Source organism: Clytia hemisphaerica, unplaced genomic scaffold (assembly GCF_902728285.1).
Source record: "Clytia hemisphaerica strain Z4C2 unplaced genomic scaffold, Clytia hemisphaerica genome assembly, whole genome shotgun sequence".
Lineage (NCBI taxonomy): Eukaryota > Metazoa > Cnidaria > Hydrozoa > Leptothecata > Clytiidae > Clytia > Clytia hemisphaerica.
In genome coordinates this window covers 401,118-426,067 of record NW_027103253.1, presented here as the reverse complement: position 1 = coordinate 426,067, position 24,950 = coordinate 401,118, and the positions used below count along the sequence as shown (strand labels likewise).

The 24,950-nt window shown below is 38.1% G+C and overlaps 3 protein-coding genes across 5 annotated transcripts in view; 2 read left to right on the top strand and 1 right to left on the bottom strand.

Moving 5' to 3' along the window:
• Window positions 1-6,133, bottom strand: part of LOC136798230 (phosphatidylinositol 3,4,5-trisphosphate 5-phosphatase 2A-like) — a 48,594-nt gene extending 42,461 nt beyond the window's left edge. For both annotated transcript variants that reach the window (XM_067054811.1, XM_067054820.1), the window contains exon 1: window positions 6,029-6,133. The gene's annotated coding sequence lies outside the window, so the exon portion shown is untranslated. The remainder of the gene's footprint in view (window positions 1-6,028) is intronic.
• On the top strand, window positions 1,577-4,984 carry LOC136797443 (protein SON-like). The gene is made up of 3 exons (XM_067054020.1): window positions 1,577-1,902; window positions 3,876-4,254; window positions 4,925-4,984. The coding sequence occupies exons 1-3, from the start codon at window positions 1,577-1,579 to the stop codon at window positions 4,982-4,984; spliced, it is 765 nt and encodes a 254-aa protein (XP_066910121.1).
• Window positions 6,134-6,297: 164 nt separating the features above from the next.
• Window positions 6,298-24,366, top strand: LOC136798212 (BAG family molecular chaperone regulator 1-like). Of its 2 annotated transcripts, XM_067054795.1 has the most exons (7): window positions 6,298-6,418; window positions 19,565-19,690; window positions 21,901-21,983; window positions 22,970-23,083; window positions 23,334-23,441; window positions 23,732-23,794; window positions 24,105-24,366. In XM_067054795.1, the coding sequence occupies exons 1-7, from the start codon at window positions 6,397-6,399 to the stop codon at window positions 24,165-24,167; spliced, it is 579 nt and encodes a 192-aa protein (XP_066910896.1). In that variant the 5' UTR covers window positions 6,298-6,396; the 3' UTR covers window positions 24,168-24,366. The 2 variants fall into 2 exon arrangements, with proteins under 2 accessions (XP_066910896.1, XP_066910902.1); XM_067054801.1 differs by lacking the exons at window positions 6,298-6,418; window positions 19,565-19,690 and adding an exon at window positions 21,103-21,362.
• The last annotated feature ends 584 nt before the right edge of the window (window positions 24,367-24,950 follow it).

Here is a 24,950-nt window from a genome sequence, read left to right as displayed (position 1 = left end):
AAAAACCAAAAAAAACTGACCTAAAACCAAAGCACAAAAAGAAGCCCACCATAAAGATTGACCTGCCATTTTGTGTGTCTTTGCCCTGGGTTTGCTCAAGTGACTCATATTGCACATTCTGATTCGTAGGAGAAAACGAAAGTGTTTTTTACACGTGAATCATGTGTTTTATAATTGGCCGAGTAAACTTGGTTTCAGATTATTTTGATGCACTGCTGCTGGAAACATATTTGATAAAATCGAAGGCTGGAAAGTATTCAATATGATCGAAGGTACCGTGAGTGGTCCTAAATCCGACAGCTCTGCCTAAATCTGATGGGGTCTTTCAAAGATACAAACTAAAATAAAAACAAGCCTTTCGCTGCGACGCAATGAAGATACCAAAGTGTTAACTAAACTGAGACATTTGATGCACTTAACCAATTGAACCAAAATATTAATTGCTTCTTATACAAAACATAATTTTTTTATTACTAAATTGTTAACGTTTTAAACACAAGCAACAAATTCAGAAAAATAGAGGTAATTATTTTTACAACTCACACTTTTTTATCACATTAATTGACATCTTGACATTTTAGTCATCTTTTTAGATGTTTTGTTTCGAGAATTTTTGTAATATAGTTTATTGCTTAACTTGGAGAGGGACGTTGTTACTAAAAGTGGTAACGGTAAGTAACGATAGGTAACGATAGGTAACGACAAGTAACGGTAGGTAACGACAGGTAACGACGAAGTAACGGTCGATAACGATGAAGTAACGCAAGTAACGAGGGGTAACGAAAAAGTAACAAAGTAACGATGGGGAAAAAGCTGAAAATGGTGGCCCTGACGTGTCGAACTATCAAAATTTGTAAATTTGTGCGCCAGAGCTAATGGTCCCGGTGATTTTAGGAGAACCTAACGACTCTGGTTAATCTATTCAAGAATTTTGGAAATCTGATGATTGTACAGCAGGATCTGATCGTTCTGGTGAATATGACTGTGGAGATAATAAATCCAATTGTTTTTATTGTAAATTGGTGTTTGTGAATAAACTGAAAGATTTGACGGCTTTTGTGAATCAATAGTGTTGGTCAATGCAATGATGAAATAAATGGTGCTGGTCAATGTAATGATGGAATCAGTGGTGATGGCCAATGCAATGATGGAATCAATAGTGCTGGTCAATGTAATGATGGAATCAGTGGCGATGGTCAATAAAATGATGGAATCAATAGTGCTGGTCAATACAATGATGGAATCAATGGTGCTGATCAATACAATGATGGAATCAATGGTGCTGGTCAATACAATGATGGAATCAATGGTGCTGGTCAATACAATGATAGAATCAATGGTGCTGGTCAATGCAATGATGGAATCAATGCTGCTGGTCAATGAAATGATGGAATCAATGCTGCTGGTCAATGCAATGATGGAATCAATGGTGCTGGTCAATACAATGATGGAATCAATGGTGCTGGTCAATGCAATAATGGAATCAATGGTGCTGGTCAATACAATGATGGAATCAATGGTGCTGGTCAATGCAATGATGGAATCAATGGTGCTGGACAATGCAATGATGGAATCAATGGTGCTGGTCGATACAATGCTGGAATCAATGGTGCTGGTCAATACAATGATGGAATCAATGGTGCTAGTCAATACGATGATGGAATCAATGGTGCTGGTCAATGCAATGATGAAATCAATGGTGCTGGTCAATACAATGATGGAATCAATGGTGCTGGTCAATGCAATGATGGAATCAATGCTGCTGGTTAATGCAATGATGGAATCAATGGTGCTGGTCAATGCAATGATGGAATCAATGGTGCTGGGCAATGCAATGATGGAATCATTGGTTCTGGTGGAATCATTGGTTCTGGTGAACTCAATGGTGGAATCGTTGGTGGTGTAATGGTGGATGCAATGCTGCACTCACCAATGGTACTGTTGTGCAGGTGAATGCAAGTTAGAGATTGTGCATTTTTTGTAAGCATCATCTTTATAAGAAATCTATCGATAATTTTTTATTCAAGGGGTATTGACTTTCGGCGATTGGTTCATTCAAAGCAACTTGGGGTTTATGCAAAGTGTAGGCATATTTATTTTTCTTACAAGCATCATCTTTATAAGAATACAATCAATAGCTTTTGATTCAAGGGGTATTGACTTTCGGCGATTGGTACATTCAAAGCAACTTGGGGTTTGTTCAAAATGTGAGCATATTTATTTTTCTTATAAGCATCATCTTTATAAGAATACAATCATTAACTTTTGATTCAAGGGGTATTGACTTTCGGCGATTGGTTTATTCAAAGCAACTTGGGATTTGTGCAAAGTGTAGGCATATTTATTTTTCTTACAAGCATCATCTTTATAAGTATACAATCAATAACTTTTGATTCAAGGGGTATTGACTTGGCGATTGGTTCATTCAAAGCAACTTGGGGTTTGTGCAAAATGTGAGCATATTTATTTTTCTTATAAGCATCATCTTTATAAGAATACAATCAATAACTTTTGATTCAAGGGGTATTGACTTTCGGCGATTGGTTCATTCAAAGCAAGTCAAGGATTGTGTTAAATGTGAGCATATTTATTTTTCTTATAAGCATCATCTTCATAAGATTACAGTCCATAATCTTTGAAGGTTTTGAATTTTGGTATTTGGTTCATTCAAAGCAAGTTAGGGATTGTGTAAAATGTGAATATATTTATTTTTCTTATAAGCATCATCTCCATAATACTACAATCCATAACTTTTAATTTAAGGGGTATTGACTTTCGGCGATTGGTTCATTAAAAGCAAGTTAGGGATTGTGCAAAATGTGAGCATATTTATTTTCCTGATAAGCATTATCTTCATATGATTACAATTCATAACCTTTGAAGGTTTCGAATTTCAGTGATTGGAATTTTTGACTTTTCATTTTAAAACGCATCTTATCCTCAATGTAAATGGATTGTAATCTTATGAAGATGATGCTTATAAGAAAAATAAATATATTCACATTTTACACAATCCCTAACTTGCTTTGAATGAACCAAATACCAAAATTCAAAACCTTCAAAGATTATGGACTGTAATTTTATGAAGATGATGCTTATAAGAAAAATAAATATGCTCACATTTAACACAATCCTTGACTTGCTTTGAATGAACCAATCGCCGAAAGTCAATACCCCTTGAATCAAAAGTTATTGATTGTATTCTTATAAAGATGATGCTTATAAGAAAAATAAATATGCTCACATTTTGCACAAACCCCAAGTTGCTTTGAATGAACCAATCGCCAAGTCAATACCCCTTGAATCAAAAGTTATTGATTGTATACTTATAAAGATGATGCTTGTAAGAAAAATAAATATGCCTACACTTTGCACAAATCCCAAGTTGCTTTGAATAAACCAATCGCCGAAAGTCAATACCCCTTGAATCAAAAGTTAATGATTGTATTCTTATAAAGATGATGCTTATAAGAAAAATAAATATGCTCACATTTTGAACAAACCCCAAGTTGCTTTGAATGTACCAATCGCCGAAAGTCAATACCCCTTGAATCAAAAGCTATTGATTGTATTCTTATAAAGATGATGCTTGTAAGAAAAATAAATATGCCTACACTTTGCATAAACCCCAAGTTGCTTTGAATGAACCAATCGCCGAAAGTCAATACCCCTTGAATAAAAAATTATCGATAGATTTCTTATAAAGATGATGCTTACAAAAAATGCACAATCTCTAACTTGCATTCACCTGCACAACAGTACCATTGGTGAGTGCAGCATTGCATCCACCATTACACCACCAACGATTCCACCATTGAGTTCACCAGAACCAATGATTCCACCAGAACCAATGATTCCATCATTGCATTGCCCAGCACCATTGATTCCATCATTGCATTGACCAGCACCATTGATTCCATCATTGCATTAACCAGCAGCATTGATTCCATCATTGCATTGACCAGCACCATTGATTCCATCATTGTATTGACCAGCACCATTGATTTCATCATTGCATTGACCAGCACCATTGATTCCATCATCGTATTGACTAGCACCATTGATTCCATCATTGTATTGACCAGCACCATTGATTCCAGCATTGTATCGACCAGCACCATTGATTCCATCATTGCATTGTCCAGCACCATTGATTCCATCATTGCATTGACCAGCACCATCGATTCCATCATTGCATTAACCAGCAGCATTGATTCCATTATTGCATTGACCAGCACCATTGATTCCATCATTGTATTGACCAGCACCATTGATTCCATCATTGCATTGACCAGCACCATTGATTCCATCATTGCATTGACCAGCACCATTGATTCCATCATTGTATTGACCAGCACCATTGATTCCAGCATTGTATCGACCAGCACCATTGATTCCATCATTGCATTGACCAGCACCATTGATTCCATCATTGTATTGACCAGCACCATTGATTCCATCATTGTATTGACCAGCACCATTGATTCCATCATTTTATTGACCAGCACCATTGATTCCATCATTGTATTGACCAGCACCATTGATTCCATCATTGCATTGGCCATCACCACTGATTCCATCATTACATTGACCAGCACTATTGATTCCATCACTGCATTGACCATCACCACTGATTCCATCATTACATTGCCCAGCACTATTGATTCCAGCATTGTATCGGCCAGCACCACTGATTCCATCATTATATTGACCAGCACCATTGATTCATCATTATATTGACCAGCACCATTGATTCCATCACTGGATTGACCATCACCACTGATTCCATCATTACATTGACCAGCACCATTTATTTCATCATTGCATTGACCAACACTATTGATTCACCAAAGCCGTCAAATCTTTCAGTTTATTCACAAACACCAATTTACAATAAAAACAATTGGATTTATTATCTCCACAGTCATATTCACCAGAACGATCAGATCCTGCTGTACAATCATCAGATTTCCCAAATTCTTGAATAGATTAACCATAGTCGTTAGGTTCACCCAAAATCACCGGGACCATTAGCTCTGGCGCACAAATTTACAAATTTTGATAGTTCGACACGTCAGGGCCACCATTTTCAGCTTTTTCCCCATCGTTACTTCGTTACTTTTTCGTTACCCCTCGTTACTTGCGTTACTTCATCGTTACCGACCGTTACTTCATCGTTACCTATCGTTACCTACCGTTACTTTTCGTTACCTACCGTTACTTTTCGTTACCTACCGTTACCTACCGTTACCTACCGTTACCACTTTTAGTAACAACGGGAGAGGGAATGTTTGTAAACATAGAATTTTTTTTCATAGCAGTTATTTGGGGGGTCGGATTTAGGCAGGGCTGTCGGATTTAGGACCACTCACGGTAATTGATTGAATTCGAGGAGAAAACAGGCAATTTTTATTCATAATTGATCATATCTTTTTAATGCACAGACAAAATATTTTTTCTGTAGATCAGATTCTTTTAAATAAAGAAAAGCTTTCTTCTCATACAATATTTTTTAATGTCAATGTTTGTTTATCTTTTGTCGACCAGCACTATATGTCTGTATGTAGCCATTATGAACCTTTGCCTGACCTTTGCAGGCTAACCACAAATGAAAACTACCGCAATTGCAGTATACCACAATTGAGGGATTACCTTGACTGTACAACGACGTACGTACAACTAACAAACATACCAGACTAAACGAGACGGGTGAGTAACCTTCCTTCAAGCAAGTAATTTCTTTTTATGATGGAGAGGTAGTTGAAGTGTATATTCTAGAGGTTATCTAATTCTCCAAAATTAGCCCCCCTCAGCCCCTCCTTATTTCCTCCAACAATAGTCGTTTAGGAGAACGAAAGCAACACAGCTTATTTCAATAACACTTTTTTTGTTTGAATTTTGTGGAGAGTCAGCTGTCAGCTGCAACACAACTAGGTTAATTTATGGAATAATCTATCCGTCTATTGATAAAAATGGAATCAACTTATATATATTTAAAGTTAAATCCCCTTTAAAGTTAAAGGTATACCTAAATCTATGCCAATGAATGCTGATCTTTTCTCTTCTTGACTGCAGAAACTAGAAATGACAACCCCTTTAAATATTAAAGGCCTTTACACACTAAAAGCTGGATTTATCAACTAGCGTTGAGCCGCTCAGAGGCTTTACAGTACTTTACAGTGTAAGAGTAGCTTCTATCTCGTAGCAAAATCGAAAGTGCAAACACAGATATATATTTTTACTAGGTTTTGTACCGGTCTAGTAAAATAACTAGATCTGTGATGTAAACAAACTTTAAAACCACTTTCGTTTCTACCAGTCTACCGCTCGCCCGCACATCACACTGACAGACTGAACTCACAGTGACAAACAAGACTGCATAAAATTTAATCCAGAATGAAGATATTAGTAAAACATGGTAAGACTTTAACTTCACATTTGAATGATGTCCTTATTTTATAGTTTTATAGTTCTAATCAAATTCCATCGAACGAATAAAGTTCGATTAAAAAAATTAATTGTGAGTGTTCAATTAAGTTCGATCAATGGGTTTCGGTTCGATCAGTTCGATAAACCAATTTTTTTCGACAAGTTTGTGCAGGACCCTGCCGACGCACCGGACTGTCCGGTGTATTTGTCCGGTGGCAAAAAGTATCCTTCCGCTACACCGGACGCAATAAGTCCGGTGTTGCATACAGGGATTTTTGGACGCCGGACATTTATGAAACAAAAAATTAAGAAACACCGGACGCACCGGACTGGTCATGTCCGGTGTTTTGATTGTGCGGTGGAAAAAATATCCTTCTCCGACACCGGACATCCGACTTCCTTAAGTCCGGTGTAGAGATTGTCCGGTGGTAAAAAAATTCTCATTATACAGTGCTGCAAATAACGGCCGGTGACCGGTAATTACCGGTCATTTCGTAGTTTCTACCGGCCATTCTGAAGCTCAATTTTTCATTTAGTCCGGTTAAAATTTAAAGACTAAGAGGCTTAGATAAATACTTAATAACGTTTCCAATTAAAAGAGGAATAGATTTTGAATTAATACAGGTGTTTATAGCCAATCTAAAGGTCATTTCGGACTTTTCTAATGTGGTTCTGCCAGACCCCCTGCTCAAATTATTTTCGTTGCGCTCAAAATATTACCGGCCAACTGAAATTTCCTTATTTGCAGCACTGTTATACACCGGACTTTCGCGTGTCCGGTGTTAGTTAAGTCCGGTGCGTCGGCAGGGTCCTGTTTGTGCTGCTTCGCCACCACCATATATTAGCTTCTTTTCAAAGCCAAATTCAAAATATATATAAATTGGGAAATTACTTCCAATAACGGATTACACACTTTTCCTGTATATCCTTTTAGCGCCAGAGGCGGTTTGTTGGGGGGTAGTATTCCCCCCACTCGGCTGCACGCGAAATGGCCACAGTACAGAGGGGCTACAGACTTTATTCCGGATAGACAAATATAAGTCTGGGAAATCTTCTCAATTGCACGCTTATGTTCCGAGGGCGTAAGTAAACAATTGTGTCCTTCTTATACTTTTGTTTCTTATTTAGTAAAAGAATGTGGAATATCTAAACGATAAGAATAAAGAAAAAGCTATATACAGGTTAAACAATATGGTGAAGCCATAGTCCTACATCTCCCCCCAGATCGTTACGTAACAACGTGAGGAGCGATCTAAAGTCCGAAAATAATACTGCTCGATGGAGGTTCAACTGTCCATTCGAGATAGTGTTCATGGTCATTTTCCTCACATAATAAAAGAGGGATTGTGACCTCATCAAAGTAGCAACGAGTTTCCCTCGATACAATGTCTTTCAAATAAAGTTTCTGTCAACATCCAAGAACTCTGTTCAAAACATAGCACCAACGAAGTATAAACAGTCTCTATAAACAGTCTCTAAAAGTCTCTTTAAAAAGTCTCTATAATGTTCATATGAAGTGAACCTTTAGTAGCGTTCACGGGTTCTGTTCAGTATATCCTCCTGTTGATGGATCGTAAAAGAGACGTGGTTTACGAATACGAGTTGATTGACGGGCTGGAGGAACCGAAGTCATTTGCATGTTCAATTCAGGCAGAGTCGTCTCCAGATGAGGTGATTCGTTGATGCTGTCTGGAATGGTGGAAGTTGGTGTTGAATCGTCGCTGCGGACTTCCTCTGTAACAACATTTCGAGTTTCGACAGCAGGTGCGACGGGTGCAGATGATGCTGAATGGTTGAATACCAGGTTGGGTGTCGGGATTGTTGGTTGTCGAGGACAAGCAACTGGTTGACGTGCGTGATGATTGATTGCTGGTGGTGAGGATTCTCTGATCTTTCGAAGAAAGCGTCTGTTCCTTAGTGTCAATCTTTCAGTTCCGGCAATCTTGATGATATACTGATCGTTTGGCTTAACCTCCATTACCACACCAATACGATCCCATTTGCGGGGAGTTGAACCATTCTGGTTTTGAACAAATACTCTGTCCTTGACTTGGAGAGGATGAAGTGGATGCGAGTGTTCATTGAGTGAGATGAGCGTCTTGTCGTATTGCTGGCGCATCGTTTCCTCTTTTGAGCTCCATAGGTCTCTCCACTGGGCTTGGAATTGTGGATTCTCGAAGCTAACAAGATTCTTTTCGATGTAAGGTAGGGTGTCACGGAGTGGACGTCCAAAGAGAACTTGAGCTGGTGAAAGTTTGCTGGTTGGATCTGGAGTGTTCCTTTGAGTGAGCAAGGCACGTACCATCCGATCAGTGTTCAGGCTACCATCAGGACCGATATTTTCCATTAGAAGACGTTTCGTTGACTTGACTGCTAGTTCTGCTCTCCCATTGGATGATGGTAGGTATGCGGATGATATTCTGTGACGGACTCCCCAGCGCTGCAGGAAATCTTCTGTTTGCTTTGCGGTAAACTCTGGGCCTCCGTCACTGGTCAATTCAATGGGTACACCAAAGGTTGCGAAGAGCGTTCTGAGAGCGTTGCAGAGACCCTTGGATCCAGAGTTGCCGTCAGTTGCTTTCATACGACTTTGCTCTGTCCAACCTGATAGTCGATCGGCTGCTACGAAGTAGTACCATCCACAGAAGAGGAAGTAATCACATGCGATACCTTCAAACGGCGTAGTGGGGATCCATGGTTCTATGGGAGGTGGTCGGGGTTGAGATGGAGCTATCTTGTTGCATGGGCCACATCTCTCCCTCGTCTCGTTGATATCATTGGTGATCCCTGGCCAGAAGATTGCAGATTTGGCTCTTTCGTTCATACCAGTAATACCTTGATGGGCTGCGTGAAGGGAATTCAAGACTTCTTGACGCAAGGATGGAGGGATGACAATACGGTTATCTTTCATGATGACACCATCCAGGGTCCAGAGATTGGAGCGGGTGTTCCAGTATGGTTGAAGGTGCAAGTCAAGGTCAGTCTTCTTGCTTGGGAATCCTGATTCAATGGTCTGCATGAGAGTGGACATCTCAGTGTCTGAAGCAGTCTCCTTCTTTACGACGTCCCAGGTGATTGCTCGAATGTTGGCAACTTCTGAAATGTAGAGGGCTGCAAGTTCAGTGTCGATGTCGTCCTCGTCATCAAGCAAGTCATCGTCATCTTCTGGGTTGTTGACAGGGCTTCGTGATGTTGCGTTTGCGAAGTGATTAGATTTTCCTGGTAGATGTTTAATGATGAATCTCCAGGGAAGAGTGCGCTGCTTAAGTTTGAAGAGTCTTGTGTTGGAAATCTCGTCGAGGGTGCGATCACCAAGAACTTTGGTCAATGGTTCATGGTCGGTAACAACGATTAAACGATCACAACCAAGTGTGAAGAATTTGGTTTGTTTCAGGGAGTAAGCTATTGCTAATGCTTCTCCTTCCACGGGGGCATAACGTGTTTCGGCGGGTTTGAGAAATCGTGACCCGGCAAGTGTGATCTTCCAACCATCTTCGCAGCAGTCCGGTGTGATGGAGGTACAGTTGCAGTGCTTTTGGCATAGATAGAAACCGATTCCTATCTTGGACCAATCAGGACGAAGACAAGTGAGTTTCTCCATATCAAAGATTTCCACTCCTCTCTTGATAGCGTCGATGATGAGATTCTTTGAAGATTGAAAGGCGGATTCAAGTTCATCAGACCAAGCAAACTTTGATTTGGGACTTAGAAGGTGCTTGAACGGAGCCATGATCTCTATCAGTTGGGCATAATGACCGACTTGGTTGACCAGCCCAAACCACGATCTAACATCACTCAGTTTGGTGGGAGTAGGGAAGTCGCGAATGGCCCTGAGGAACTTCTCAAGCGGTCTGATTTCTCTTTCTGTTACATGAAAACCGGCGAATTGGACTTCTCGGCCTGCAAATTGGAACTTGGATTCATTCAGGACGATACCGTTCTTGCCAAGAAGGTCGAGAAAGTCAATGACACGCCACCAATGATCAGAGAGTTCATTGTCCCACATGGCTGTATCATCAACACACTTTGTTTTCCGTGGAACATCTTTGATGATCTCGTCAAATCGTCTTGCATATCCATCGCCGCTTGCTAGGAATCCTTGAGGTGCCGTACGATATCTGAATCTTCCCCAGGGGGTGAGGAATGTTGTGAGGTGGCGGTCATCAGGGTGGATCGGGACGGAATGATAACCATTCCACGCGTCAGTAACCGTCTTCCATGTCATCGGTGGGATGGATTTGGCTTGCTGGAAGGGTGGTTGGACATGGTGGGTTTCACGAAGACAGTGCTTGTTGAGTGGAGAGAGGTCAACCGTTCTTTTGGGTTTACCGTCTGGCTTCCTAACGATGACCATGCGGTGGCACCATTCTGAAGTTTCACCCATCGGCACTTCTTCCAACACACCAAGGGCGACATCATCTCTAATTTGTTGTTCAACTTCAGCTTGCCAATGCAGTGGCACTGGGATTGGTTTATGGATTGCTGTTGGGGTTGCATTTGGATTGACATGCAACCTGATTTCAGGACCAGACATCCCTGGGAGTTGCTGATGTGGGCATTATTTAAATGTGGATGCAGCATAACGATTGATCAGCCACTCTCTCATCTTGCTGTTGTTTTCTGGAGTAGCCTCGAAGGGTAGTTTGTCAGGACGACCCGGTGGTAGAGTGCGTGTTGGGCAACCACATGGACTCTTTGTGTGTTCGATGATTGATATGTCAGCGGATCCAATCTTTGGGAAGCCTTCTGGGATGATACCAAGTTTTACGCAGGCGTGTCGAGATAGGTAGAAGCTTCCTGCATCAGGGCTGATGTATGCCATGACAGGGGCGGTGTACGAGTTACCCTTGCTGTCTTGACCAGTGAGGCGTATGAAGATTGCGCCGGTGATGTTGATCTCCTCCCTGCTTGCTGTAGAGAGTGTTCGTTTTACAGGGAAGAGGTCGTGATCTGTAAAGCCACTCCTGTAGAATTCCTGTTGACTCCACAAACATGATTGGGCTCCAGTGTCTGTAACTACTGTTATGTGTGTTGGAGTTATCTTTGGGCATGTAACCCCAAATTTGTTGTAGTCGTCCTTGTTAACGGTAAGCTGAAGCCTAAGGGTAGGATGTGTCATGGAGGAGGCTTGTTTCCATCCATCAGTTGTAAAGATGTGGTGGTCGAGTGATATTGTTCCGTCTTGAGGCTTGTCGTTAGAGGTAACCGACAGGGAGGCACTTGCGATTGTGATGACACCGGTTTCGTTGGTCGATCCCTTCTTACGATCTGAAGATGTTGCTGTTGATCCTTGTTGATTTTTACGGGTATTGGCTTGTTTCCAGCATGGTAAGCAAAGAGAAACTTCAATCATTTTACGTTGGCGTTTGTTCCAAGTAAATCTATCAATTTCGGTGTTACAGTTCTTACACTTTCTCTTGCTTGATTTATTACTTTGTGTAATGCTGGCTTGTTGCATTTGTTTATTGAGGGCATCACGAGCCATCTCTTTTGATTCAATAAATGTCACAGTGTCTTTCACTGATTTAGTATCTAGATCGGACCATCCAAGAACATCCTTTCTAATATCATCGTCAGAAAGTCCAGAAATCAAAACATCTTTAACTATTTCGTCCGTGAAATCAACTTGTGCATCACATTCAGCACTGGAACAGTTCATTAGATATGCACAAGTTGCTGCCTTTCCATTGATTCTGGCATAAAATGAGCGGACATTTTCACCATGGTCCTGCTTGATTGAAAGTAAATCAGATCTGCGGACGCTGATGGCAACAGGGGTGACAGCGAGGCGCTTGATGGCTGCAAGCAGTTCGTTTTCAGTTCCACGGGTTGCATCTGAATTGCTGCGCAGAATGTTGTCACCGAGGTCTCCATCACAACATTGGAAGAGTTGCTGTACAGTCTCTCCAACAGTCAGTCTTGTACCTCTTTTAAACATATTCCATCTCGCAAGGAAGGCATTCCAGTTCTCCTCGGTGGATCCTTGAGTGACAGTAGGGCGATCAATTTTCGGGGCCTTCTGTCTTGTGTCTGCCGGGGCAGCTGCATTACCAGTATTGACATGGGTGTTGTTGTGGATCGTCAGAAGTGCGGCAGCAACAACAGCATCTACATCGTCTGTGACGAAGGTACAGTCAGGATACGGGCATCCAATAGTTGGCATGACTTTGTAAGATATTCCACATAAACAATTGTGTCCTTCTTATACTTTTGTTTCTTATTTAGTAAAAGAATGTGGAATATCTAAACGATAAGAATAAAGAAAAAGCTATATACAGGTTAAACAATATGGTGAAGCCATAGTCCTACAGTAAGCGCGCAATTGCATGGTTATAATTTACGCCCGCTCACACCCCGGTTGAAATTGCTTAGGGATTTCAAGGGGTTCAGAATTCTCTAATTCGGGCGAAGGCATGGTTTAACGGGCAATCCATTTTTACGGGCAATCCATTTTTACCGAATCTTCTTCTACGATAAATTTTGAGTAAAACTGCCCTAGGCTTTTGAAATCCAACAGAGCTTTCGGAAGGAATTGCGTGTCAAAAATATAAGAAATTTTAAAGCGTGCAATTGCACGCTTACCGCAAAAGCCGTCACCTGTCAACCTTGCTTAACGCTTACCGCCCGTTTCAGAACAATTTCGATAAGCGTGTATAAAAATTCTGCCATTTTGATTAACCGTGCAATTGCGCGCTTACGGCCTCGGAACATAAGCGTGCAATTGAGAGGATTTCCCAGACTGAATATCCTGTTTACAATAAACGTTAAGCTGTTAATTCCGGGAATTGTCGAAATGGCAATCGCGTGCCAGGATAAAGTTTTTGGTTTGCAATAGACCTTTTTTCAAAGAGGCCACCCTGTTGACCAGGCGGTGTCAATCGAACTGTTCGATTATCGAACTAATCGAACTTAATCGAATCCTATCAAACGATAGCTGTTCGATTACCGAACCCAATCGAACACCTATCGAACTGGGAAAACCTTCGTAAAGTTCGATGACTGTTCGATTATACGATTATAGTTCGATCGCAGTTCGATGAATACGATTGAGGTTCGATCAGTTTGATTAAGATCAATGAAGTTCGATTGGTTCGATTAAATCGATTTATACCTTGCCGCCCAATTTTTTATTTATATTCCGAGGGCGTATTGGCGGTCGCCCACAGGCCATTCTCGAGGGCCATCCTATATCTATCCCATCGGATGGGACAAGCTGGAGCTTTTACAAGCTCTTTGGTCGTTTAATTTGTAAAAAAAAAAGATTTTAATCTTTATTACTTTCTTTAAAGAAAGAAGCATTCGGTGCCTGTGTTTTGATTAAACAACCTCGTAATTTTCTGAAAGGTAAAGAAAAGTAGAATCAATCCGACACAACCATCGAACCACATCGAACTTAAATCGAACTCATCAAACATCAATCAAACTTCATCGAACAAAGAAAACTCATTGAACTAAATCGAACTTATCAAGAAATTTTCGTAAAGTTCGATAGCTGTTTGATCGGGTTCGGTAATCGAACAGCTATCGTTCAATTTTGTTCGATAAAGTTTGATGGTTCGATAACGAAAATCGGTTCGATAGGGTTCGGTTGACACCGCCTGGTGTTGAATAATTATGTAGTTCAGCAGAAAAACAATGATAAAACCATGCAAAATTATTAAAATATGCATGATACAGTAATTATGCATGTCGACGTCCTCTTTGAAAAAAGGTCTATTAACAATTTTGTAATAAGAAATTATGTTTTGTATAAGAAGCAATTATTGTTATTGTTATTTGGTTAAATTGGTTCAGTGTATCAAACAGGCCATTCCAGAATTTGTCTGTAACAGGGGGCGGGTGGACGACACAGGATTTCCGAGGTCAAAAGTTTTCACCAAAATTCGAAATTTCCAAGGTGAGAGAAGAAAATGTATGAATTTCCAAGGCAATTGAATAAAAAAAGGCAAAAAAGATCTGCGATTCTGCGATTCTGCATGGTCCTCTCTATCTTTTGTTTTGATAGGCACTTCTATGATAATTGTTAATAAAAGAGTGCGAGACCTATAAATACGTTGTATTTTAGTTCCTTGATTTTTCGTAGATGGCATCGCCACCTTTTCCCTTTGCCTGGAGCATCTTTTCAACCATTCTGTATCTCCTGACAACTTTCTTTAAGCTTTCTTGGTTGCCTGATTTGATTTCATCCACTGTTACTTTTTCAGCATCAATCTCCTCACATTCTCCTAGATGCTCTGTACTTTTTTCCTCCTTGCTACAAAATCTACAGGTCCCTTTTTGTCGCCATAATTTGCTTTTGCCTTGACCATATTCAAGCGTACTCTCAGGAGTAGATTGGCATCTGCTTGAGTGTTGACATTGAGATAGGTCTTCTCCTCAAAGTTTGTCAGGAATCTCAATCTCTTTTTCGTCTTTATTGCTCTTCTCACTTCTTTTTGAATCTCCTTTCTTGTTGCCTCCTTTACTCATCTTTTCCAATTTGATTTGGGTAATCCTCTCAGCTCCACTGATATCTTTAGTTTTTCAGCTATCCTCCATGTTGCACTGTACCAGCTTTCTTCATCATACTTTCTTGTCATTTGGCTTTCAACAATATTCTTTGCCAGGCGTTTTTTGCCGTTCACTATGTTGTGAAGAACTATTAGCCTCTTGTAATTTATCGTGGCCTTTATCGGCCAGATACCTGTCACTGCTAGAACTCCCCAGCTGGGTGTTGTAACTGGGAGTCCAAGAAACTTTTTGATGTTGGAGGTGTGTATGGACTCAAGACTCTCCCAGTCTGTGAGTGCTGGCCATAGCTCTACCTCTCCGAAGGTTGAGTTTGTTCCTGTTTCTGTATACAGGAACAACTTTGTTGCCAATTCCATTGAGATTGCTTTTTGGCCATGGCAGTTTATGACTCGTGCTATTTTTCCTGCTCTCTGTTCTATTTCCTGGAGTTGTCTCGAGAAGTTGCCTTTTTGATTGAGCCAGGTTCCCAGATATTTGTATTCTTGACATTCCCTCACCATCCCTTCTCTCAGTACAAAAGACAGCTCTTCTTCATTCTTTTTCTTCCCTATGTGGAGTATTTTCGTCTTTGAGGACGAGAAGGTGAATTTTTTTGTCTCCTCCATCTCCTTTCGTGCTTTCGAAGTGTTCTCTGCTGCCAGTTTAGAGCCTGCACCAGCAATGTCATCTACGTAAGCTAACGCAGTGAAATTTCCGAGGCTATAAAAAATTAAAAAATACACGTCGTCTGACGGGGGGTAACAAAAATTTTCTGGGATAGCCCAACCTCTCAGTTTAGTTGACACTTTGATATCTTCATTGCGTCACAGCGAAAGGTTTGTTTTCATTTTAGTTTGTATCTTTAAAAGACCCCATCAGTTTTAGGCAGGGCTGTTGGATCTAGGACCACTCACGAACAATATGCTTCTTAATACAAATACAATTTTTTATTACAAAATTGTTAATGTTTTAAACACGAGCAATCGATTCAGAATAATAATGGAGGTAATTATTTTTACAACTCACATTATGATCACATTAAATAATTGAAGTCTTGACATTATAAGTCATCTTGTTAGATATTTTATTTCGATAGTTTATTGTTCAACTTGGAGAGGGAATGTTTGTTAACATTGGATTTTATTTCATAGCAGTTATTTGGGGGGCCGGATTTAGGCAGGGCTGTCGGTAGACTATGTTATAGTCTAAGACGAATCACTATCTAAGAAAAAAGCCCAAAGCCGAAGAAAATTCGCAAACAGATTTTTTTACCGAAAAGAGTTTACAGTCGGTAGAGTTGCCAGTCTTAGACTATACGATTTTGGCGCAAAATACAAAAACAGCCAAAATCGTATGAATTTGAGTTTCTGTATGCGAGGCCAGCCGTGTTTGGTATTCGAAAAAATCAAAACAAAAAGAAAACTGGCGGGAGAGAGAAACTGAGATTCCAAGAAATAATATCTTTCTTTTTGGATACCCTCTCCCTTTTATTCCCTTTATATTTTCTTGGAACTACACCTTCTTTTCTAAGAATAACAAATTTTTATCAATTCATTTTTTAAATAAGTTTGTAACTTCTTTGCAACAAGAATATCTAGCTAAACTTTATAAAATTCCTTAAAAAACATGAAATCATGCAAGTTTGTTGGTTTGTATTTTTTTGCCTGAGGATTGATTTTATAATCATTATTCTTTTTCCTTTTATATAAAAAGTTCATTTTAAGAAAATAAAAAGTTCTAGTATCTTCTCCCCACCACCATTGCTCAAAGACAAAAGCAGATGAAAATTATTGAAAGTATAAAATGCTTGCAATTTGTGACTTTCCTGTTGATAAAAAACACAGTGGATGAAAATTCTCATGATAATTTTTGCACGGAAAGTAAAAAAGTTCCAGCTTGTAAATTGTAAAAAGCTTTTGCAGTATGTCGATCTTGCTATGAATCTGAGCTTGAATTTCTTTTCTACCCAAAAAGTTTTAGAGACGTTGAAAAGAGCATGAAAAGAGAATCATCCATGTTAAGAAATCCCCAGAAATTATAAAGCTTAATGGAAAAATACCAATCAGTAAAAACCCTAAGTAAGGCAGATTTAAAATGACACTAGAATTCTGATATAAAATAACTGATAAATAAGTAGTTCAATCATGATAAAAAAATGATTCTAAACTGTTCTCCGACAGTACCATGATATTATAGTAAATTTTTCCAAGTCATAATCTCAAAATATACCAGGACGTCAAGTGAAAAGTCAATCTCAATTTATACCAGGGCGTCTGTAAAATATTTCAAGTCATAATCTCAAATTTTACCAGGACGTCAAGTGAAATATCCCACGTCATAATCTCAAATTGTAGGAGGACGAGGACGTCAAGTGAAATATTACAAAGTTATAATCCCAAATTGTACGAGGATGTCAACTGAAATATTCCAAGTCTCAATCTCAAATTGTACGAGGACGTCAAGTGAATTATTCCAAGTCATAATCTCAACTTATACCCAGAACGTCGATTGAAATATTGTCTCAATCTCAAAGATCCAGGATGCTGTGCCAAATATTTCATTTCGGTATCGTGCTCTCTGCAAATTACTGACAAACATTCTCATTATTTTCCCATGCATCCAACAACAGTTCAATTTCTGATTTAATAGCTTACCTAAAAAAATTTAGAATAATAATCTGATAATTTTTACAGAGTATACCTAAAACTTGAATTTCTAACTAGATAATGAACTTCTCGACAATTCAAATCAAAATGAGAAGTCCCAAATTTTGAGGAACTGTGAAAGTTGTCGTACGGTGGTAAAAGCAGTTTTAAAAGTCCACAATAAACTTTGTTTGAAATTTTTCAATTTGTCAAAGAACTGCTAACACCAGATGGAAATAACTATTAAGAGTGGAGATATGAGGGCATTCACATATTTAATGAAACACTGCCTGTGATTCCTAAGATTCATAATAAATACACAAAGTGACTTACCTTATAGTTTCTGTGTCTTTTTGCTGTTGACTTCTGTTCTGACTTAAAAACAGCTTCTAAAGAAGCATACTTGAGGAAAGAGTACTCTCTTAACTAAGTTATCTTGAAGTCTCAATAAAACAAATGAACCAAGAAGAAAAAATCCATAATGAGCTGGATTTTAAGAGAAAAGCCACAGCCATCTTGTCTTGTGCTTCTACCAGCGTGTTTTTGTTCGTTTGAACCAAGCTCGGCCTTTTAAACTTAGGCAATTTTCACCACGGAGCGACTAACCAGTCTCACTGGTTAGTCCAAGCAAAACCGCAAAACAGTTTTTATGCCAAAGAATTATCGTCCGTTTCTTCGAAACTCTCCCGCCGATTTTTTCCCGTATACCGCCATAACGCCATACCGCCATATTTTCCCGCCTTTACTATCATTGTAACGGACAATAACATCGTCTAGGCTGTCGGATTTAGGACCACTCACGGTATTTAATGAAAATAGTACTAGCTACCAATCAAAATCTAAAACCTGAACAGAAACGTATGAAAACTACTGGAAACCGATGGAAACAAATGGAGGGAGAACCAAGCAGCAAGCAGCAAGCAGCAAGCCACACACAGAGCAGCTCTGTCATTTCATTCTTTTTTACCACAAATAATGTATGGTTTGCGTGAATGCGTGCAGGGATTTTTTGTTTGAGCATAAAATCCACTTTTGGATTGCGTAAATACAAAAAGTGCATTATGACGTCGTAATTTCTTCGTTTCAAGGACAATCTGAAATTTAAAGAAAGGTAATATTCTTCAACTTGGTGCAACTCTGTTCAAAGTTGTCCTGAGTGGCAGTCAATGCAGGTCAATGATCTAATTTGTTGCAAATGCAATGAACTGTTCACAAATTTATTGTTTCTTAGTTACTGTATTTTATGAGTCGATATTGGAAAACACTTCTAAATGAGTAGGCCTCATGGTGAGATGTTGTTCCATGTCCAACCATACCCAATAACGGGAGGTTTTTCTTTTTTAGGCTTTTTTTCTATCATTCAGTATCATTGTTATTATTTGTTAGTATTTTGCTCAATTAACGAGACTAGGCCTCTGTATATATATTAGCTGCCTTTCAGTAAAAACTTCACATGCACCAATCACCCTTTGCGAGTCCTTTTTCCCCAACAATTGGTCCAAATCTATATAATTTTGAGATTCTGACTAATTTGGTAATATTTTACCATTTCAAAGCTTTCAAGAAAATATCTCATTCTTGATTTAGCTCTTTATGAAAAAAAGTTTTTAATGGGTGGACAAGGGATCAAGAGCGGAAATTAGTTTGTCCAAGTAGACTCGATCTTTGTTTCTAGTCATTATAATCATCTTCAGCATATGGACAAATTGAGATGTACTTAGCCAATGTTTGGGAAGTTATCTTTTCATTTTTTTAAAGTTGGCTAAATTCTTGTCCCGGTAAATATGAAGAATTTTATACATTGTCTCTCAAAGTAGGGTTTAAAGTTTTAAAGATTTCTGTTCCTGAGCAAAACCTGTGACGAGAGGTCACATCATGATTGGGAATAAGAAAAAAAAATGTCCCCAAAAAATTTTCCCGTTTCTACTTTCACTTTACAAAAAATTAATATCAAAGCTAGAGATCCCAAGTTGGAAAGTTCTTCGTCATTTTCTTTTAAGAATCGAAGAAATTTGATGTTGTTTTGGATGCAGTCGAAGGGGAGCCATTGACGTTGAGCGATCTTGCCAAAGCTGTGGAGAAAGAATGTGAAGTTCCGGTCAACAAACAAAAACTAATTTATAATGGTAAGATTACAATCTGTACTTTTTTTAACTTCAGCCTGTATTACCTCAGTCATGATGCAATTTACTGCTCGGGAGGAGAGGAATATAAGTTACTTTTCCATTGGGAGTATATCACTGAAGTTGATGCTTTAAGGAAGTAAACTTTTGCCAATTTTGCTGGTAAATTATATTTTGGCAAAATGCTTTACTTATGAAACTAATCTGTTCAACATTTTTCATGAATTATTATTTTGTGAATTAATTCAGATTTTTAGCCTTTTGCTTCAAAAGGTAACCTTTTTCTTTTGAAATATTCTTAAGTCCATTGAGTGTGCACTGATCTTTGTTTTGCTCGCCATTTTTTAACGAATGCTTCAATTCCAACATATTTATTATATACCGTTGAAAAGGTGATTATTACCCATGACGCTTCCTTGTGGTACACCACTTAAATACTTTCATTTTTGGATAAGGTTTTATTGACTTTCATCACATGTTAATGGCGATCAGACAAAAAAAGCTTCTATCCATTCAAGTACCTTTCCTCTGATGCCATAGGCTTCCAGCTTTTTTAATAGTCTACGATGAGGAAATGGACACTATGTATGTAGGGCTGTAGCAGCAAGTCAATAGAAAAAGGATATTATAGGGGCGCCTTTTTTGGGAATTTTATATTTATGAGCTTTTTTCGAACGTCATCGACAGGTTTATTAAGTTTTGCTGACTCAGCTAAAAATAACGTGAAATAGGACGAAAAGTCGTTGATCTTCAAACCCAAATATCTCTTGCGATCTAGCCATAAAAACCATACCATTTTTAATTGATACGTTTCCTTTATGTAAAAGAGTCAACATAAAATGCCCAAAAAGGGTCCAAAACGTTTCGAATTGACTGCGGAGTTTTCCTGGTGTTTCTAGAACCATTATTTTTTTCAAGGCAATAGTTTTACTGGACTACATGTTTTTTTATAAGCAAGTGTCTACCCCTATATCAGAGTCGCATTATGCTTAGCGCCATTGTTTAGGTACCAAAAAGTGGGCCAGTATATGCTTATAAAAGAAAAAACATGTAATCCCCGTCTGTTTTCTTACTTTTCGCATAACTATCATGTTTCTTTTTTCGTAAAAACGAAGAAAAGGCAAAAGCGTCTGGCATGTTTATATTTTTTGAAGGGTATAAAATCATATCTTTCTGAATAAGGAAGAACTTTTACATTAAACTATAATTTTGAAGAGAAAATAAGAAAGGGTTGACCTGTAATGTCAAATCAAAGACTCTTTCGAAATAAACCTTTTCATTCGATTCAAGACATTTATAAGTAGAGTTTATCAAAACGAAATAGAAACCAAGATATGAATTATTTAGAATTTTCCTTTTGCTCTATCAATTCGTTATTGCGAGGGTAGCAAAACCTCAGACTCTAAGGGTAACGGGGCTGGCCGTTTCTAAAAGAGGGTTTCTGATCTGTGTTGTGTTTTCAAAACTGAAAGTAACAAGAAATGAAAGAAAATAATTAAATACGAAGAATATAGATTTGGGGACGGAAAACAACAATGCATGCGTCCTACTGATGTAGGAAAGAAATAATAATAGAAGATTTTGATTACTTAGTTTTTGAATTGTTTGTTTTTTTTGTTTTTTTTTGGGGTGTAGATGGACCCTTTACTGGACCCTGTGTTTTACGATATAGTGCGTACGTATCTTCTTGTTACAAACAGGGAACCTGTAACAACTTTTTATAATGGAAGCATATTTGGATCTTCTTTGTTAATCTTCATCGAGATCAAAGCTGAATCCAAATCAATAAAACATTCTAATTCATGATATGCACCACTGGAGAGGCTTCCAAGAATTTTCAAAAATTTCAACCCAATACGTCACTTTTTCTATGTTTTAATTGACGTGTTTGGGTGGAGAATTTAAAAGTTCTCAGAAGACTCTCCGGTGGTGCATATCATGACGTATTCATATAATATAATATAATACAAATGAATTAAATTTGATGTTTGTATATTTTTCAAACTCGGTTACCGGTTATTTTTAAATACCTACCGGGAATAAATTTTTAAATCTTAAAAAAAAGATTAACTTTTGCAAAATGCAGAAATATTTACTGATTTTTCTCCGTTATACCACGAGGCATTAAATAATCATTATCGACGGAACGTGCTGATAAGAGGAATTTACAGTAGCCTATTCATAAATTCAAAATATATATTTTTATACTCCAGGGAGAACGCTGAACGAGTACCACTCCACATTGAGCGACCTTGGTGTCAAAAATAAAAGCAAAATCATGGTCATTGGTAAAAAGGTTTGTAGAGATTTCTAACTTTAAAGTGATAAAGAACATTACAAGGCTTTTATTCGAAGTTTTTTTAAGCCAATTTCCCTTAGGGGATGGTACAATTTATCTTTAAAACCACCAAATTGGTTTGGTCGATGAATGAAAATATGCACGAACTAACGAACACTTTTCCTATCGAAATTTGATCATTTTATGATTTCAATTCGTGATTCTCTAAATTAGATATCAGTCTTAAGTCTTCAGCTCCAAAAATGGTATTTTAGTATTTTTGAGTTCGAAGAATTGAAACAAACTGATGGATTTGCAAAATTCTAAAAAATTCAAAACAATTCAAAACAATTCTAAAATGAATTTTAAGTTCAATAAGTGACTGCGGAAAAATTTACATTAGACTTATCGCTTAGGAACTTAGGATCTCAGGGTCCAAAAAAGCTTAAATGTCGCAACAACGCTTTAAATATAACCTCATCCCACGCCCAAATATCCTAAGCAAGTTAAGTGAAAATGCTGAAATCGCCATTATTGCCTAATTTTCATATTCTGAAAGACGACGAAACAAACAAAAATCCAAGTTTATTTTGACCGTGGTTTGTAGAGATGTGAGATCTTTGATACAGAATAGTGAGACATAGGTGTTATGTTATCTGACACCCAGGTGCAAAAAATTTCATCCGACATGCTAAAGCTCTGAATGTTGGAAAAATTTTCAAAATCTGGAAGGTTTAGATTGCGAAATTTAACAAGATCGCGTCAAGGGTTTTGCAGCGGAAGGCCTGGACCTCAATTTGCGGGTCCAACTTTTTAGTTTCACGCGCAAGTGTAGTTGAATCCGACTGGTGATGTGGCAACCATTAAAGGCCGACTGTCGCTCCCTCTGATGGGAAATTGGCCGCTCCTTTAGAACTTTAACGTGGGCGGCCGCCAAACTGCCATTGGAATATCAGACAAGGTTTTTCTGAAGGAAAAACGTTTTATTATTGTTTCTTTTACAGAACAGTCCTGAAGAGGATCAACTTATGAAAGAAATCGAACAAATAAATAAACGAACAAAAGAACTTTTAAAAAGACTTGAAGACCTTCAAACTGATGTCAAAGATGCTTCGAAGGTAAAACAATCGTTTCTTTTTCAAGGGGAACAAAAATAATTCTAAGGATGCATTCTGCAGGAGGTCTAGTTTTCAAAAGTTATACTTTTTGATTCGTTCCGTTCATCAAATCTAATTGATCATACTTAAAGGGAAACATTGATTGAACGTACACTTCCATCATATGCTCTCAAACCTACCCTGGTGCCATTGTGGGTTTTGATTGGTGAAAAAAGATTTGAAATGATATAATAACGTTTCATTATTGTAGGGATTTCTGGATTCAGAAAAGATTATCGAAACTTATCAGAAATGCTCGAAGAATTTAAAAGGTGTCGCAGAGGGCTTCATGAAGAATCTGGAAACATTAGACGCCATGGTATGTATATGATTAATTATCTAAATACTTATCATTTGAATCGTTAGATTTTGATTTGAAAAGACATCAACATAAAAAATTTCTGCCGTTCTTTATTGCCCCCTCTTTATTGAATGGTGATGCAAATTGAAAGAGCTAATGAATGTTATCGTATCTAGAATATTTGCTCTGCAACCTCAGCTCTTTGAAACTGATCCTGACTCTATTCGAAACTTTGTCCATATTTGTTAATAATTTCGAATATTTGAACGGTATTTTTGGTCAATTCATTTTCAAACTTTCTCGTTTAGACGATCGCTTCACAATATACGGCCATCCGTGAGAAAAGGAAAGACGCCATTCGAGATATAAACGTAAGTAAACGATAGCGCTATGTTTTGATGCAAACATTTACACAATCACGTCATGGTATCATTTATTTTACCCAACATTCAACTAAACTAAAGCTGGACAAAAAATTTGTCATTTTTAGGGCCTTGGGACAAGCTTTCAGGCCAAAATAAGGAAAGAAATTAAAATCTAACTTATTTATTGATTGGAGTAAGCACGATCGTGGTAGTTTCTGAAAAGCAGCAGGTTTTTTTTCTCAATTATGACAATTTCAGACATTCTCGATTTGAACGTCACCACCATAGAATATTTTTTCTTTTCTATTGCGAACAGAATTATCTTGGACGAGCTGATAAGCAGATTGACGAATTAGATCATATTCTTGACACGGAATGATGTAACACAAAGAAAAAATTATTATGGAATGGAATTTTAAATTTCAACTCTTTAATTTCAACTTACTGGTTTTCCTGAAATATTACTTGTATATTGTAAAACAATTAAATGTAAAATTTTAGGTATTTATATCGAGTTTTTTTTTGTTTGTAAATACTTTTTTATTGATTGCATTCGAATATATAGACGATGGGAACTTCCAGCGGCTCTCAGGCTCAGATTGTTTGTTAAATTGTTCCTATTTTTGTGGGGTTTTTGAGGCTCATTGTTTGCACTTAAATCTCTTATGTGTATATTTTTCATCATTAGACATGACTTGGAGTCGTTAAGTTTTTCTTTCTAATTTTCATGATTGTCTGCTAGCACTATTTTCGATTTTTGGCACAATTAGCGGAGGATTTCGACATTACACAGGACATTTCAGACTCCGTTGACAATACCAAATCCAACAAATGAAAACTCCCTGGAATGTTTACCCCGTATAATGAAATGACCAAGAGAAAGCTGGGTATGATTTATCCGCTGTTTGGGGCTCGTTCGCTCAGAAAGGTTTTTGCTCTGAATATAAGTGGTCAGGTTACCCACTTGAGTATTTGGCCAAAATTTCACCCCGAATAATCACCCTACAATGTCAGGCATACTAGGAAATTCAAGGTAAAAATTGCCCTCCAAAACAGACCAACAGGTATTTCGATAGAATTGTCACTGGGGCTGCAGCGAAAGAGGAATGTGTTGACGGAGTATTGGGTATTTTTTACTGTTCCTTCTTTTCCATTCCTAAAA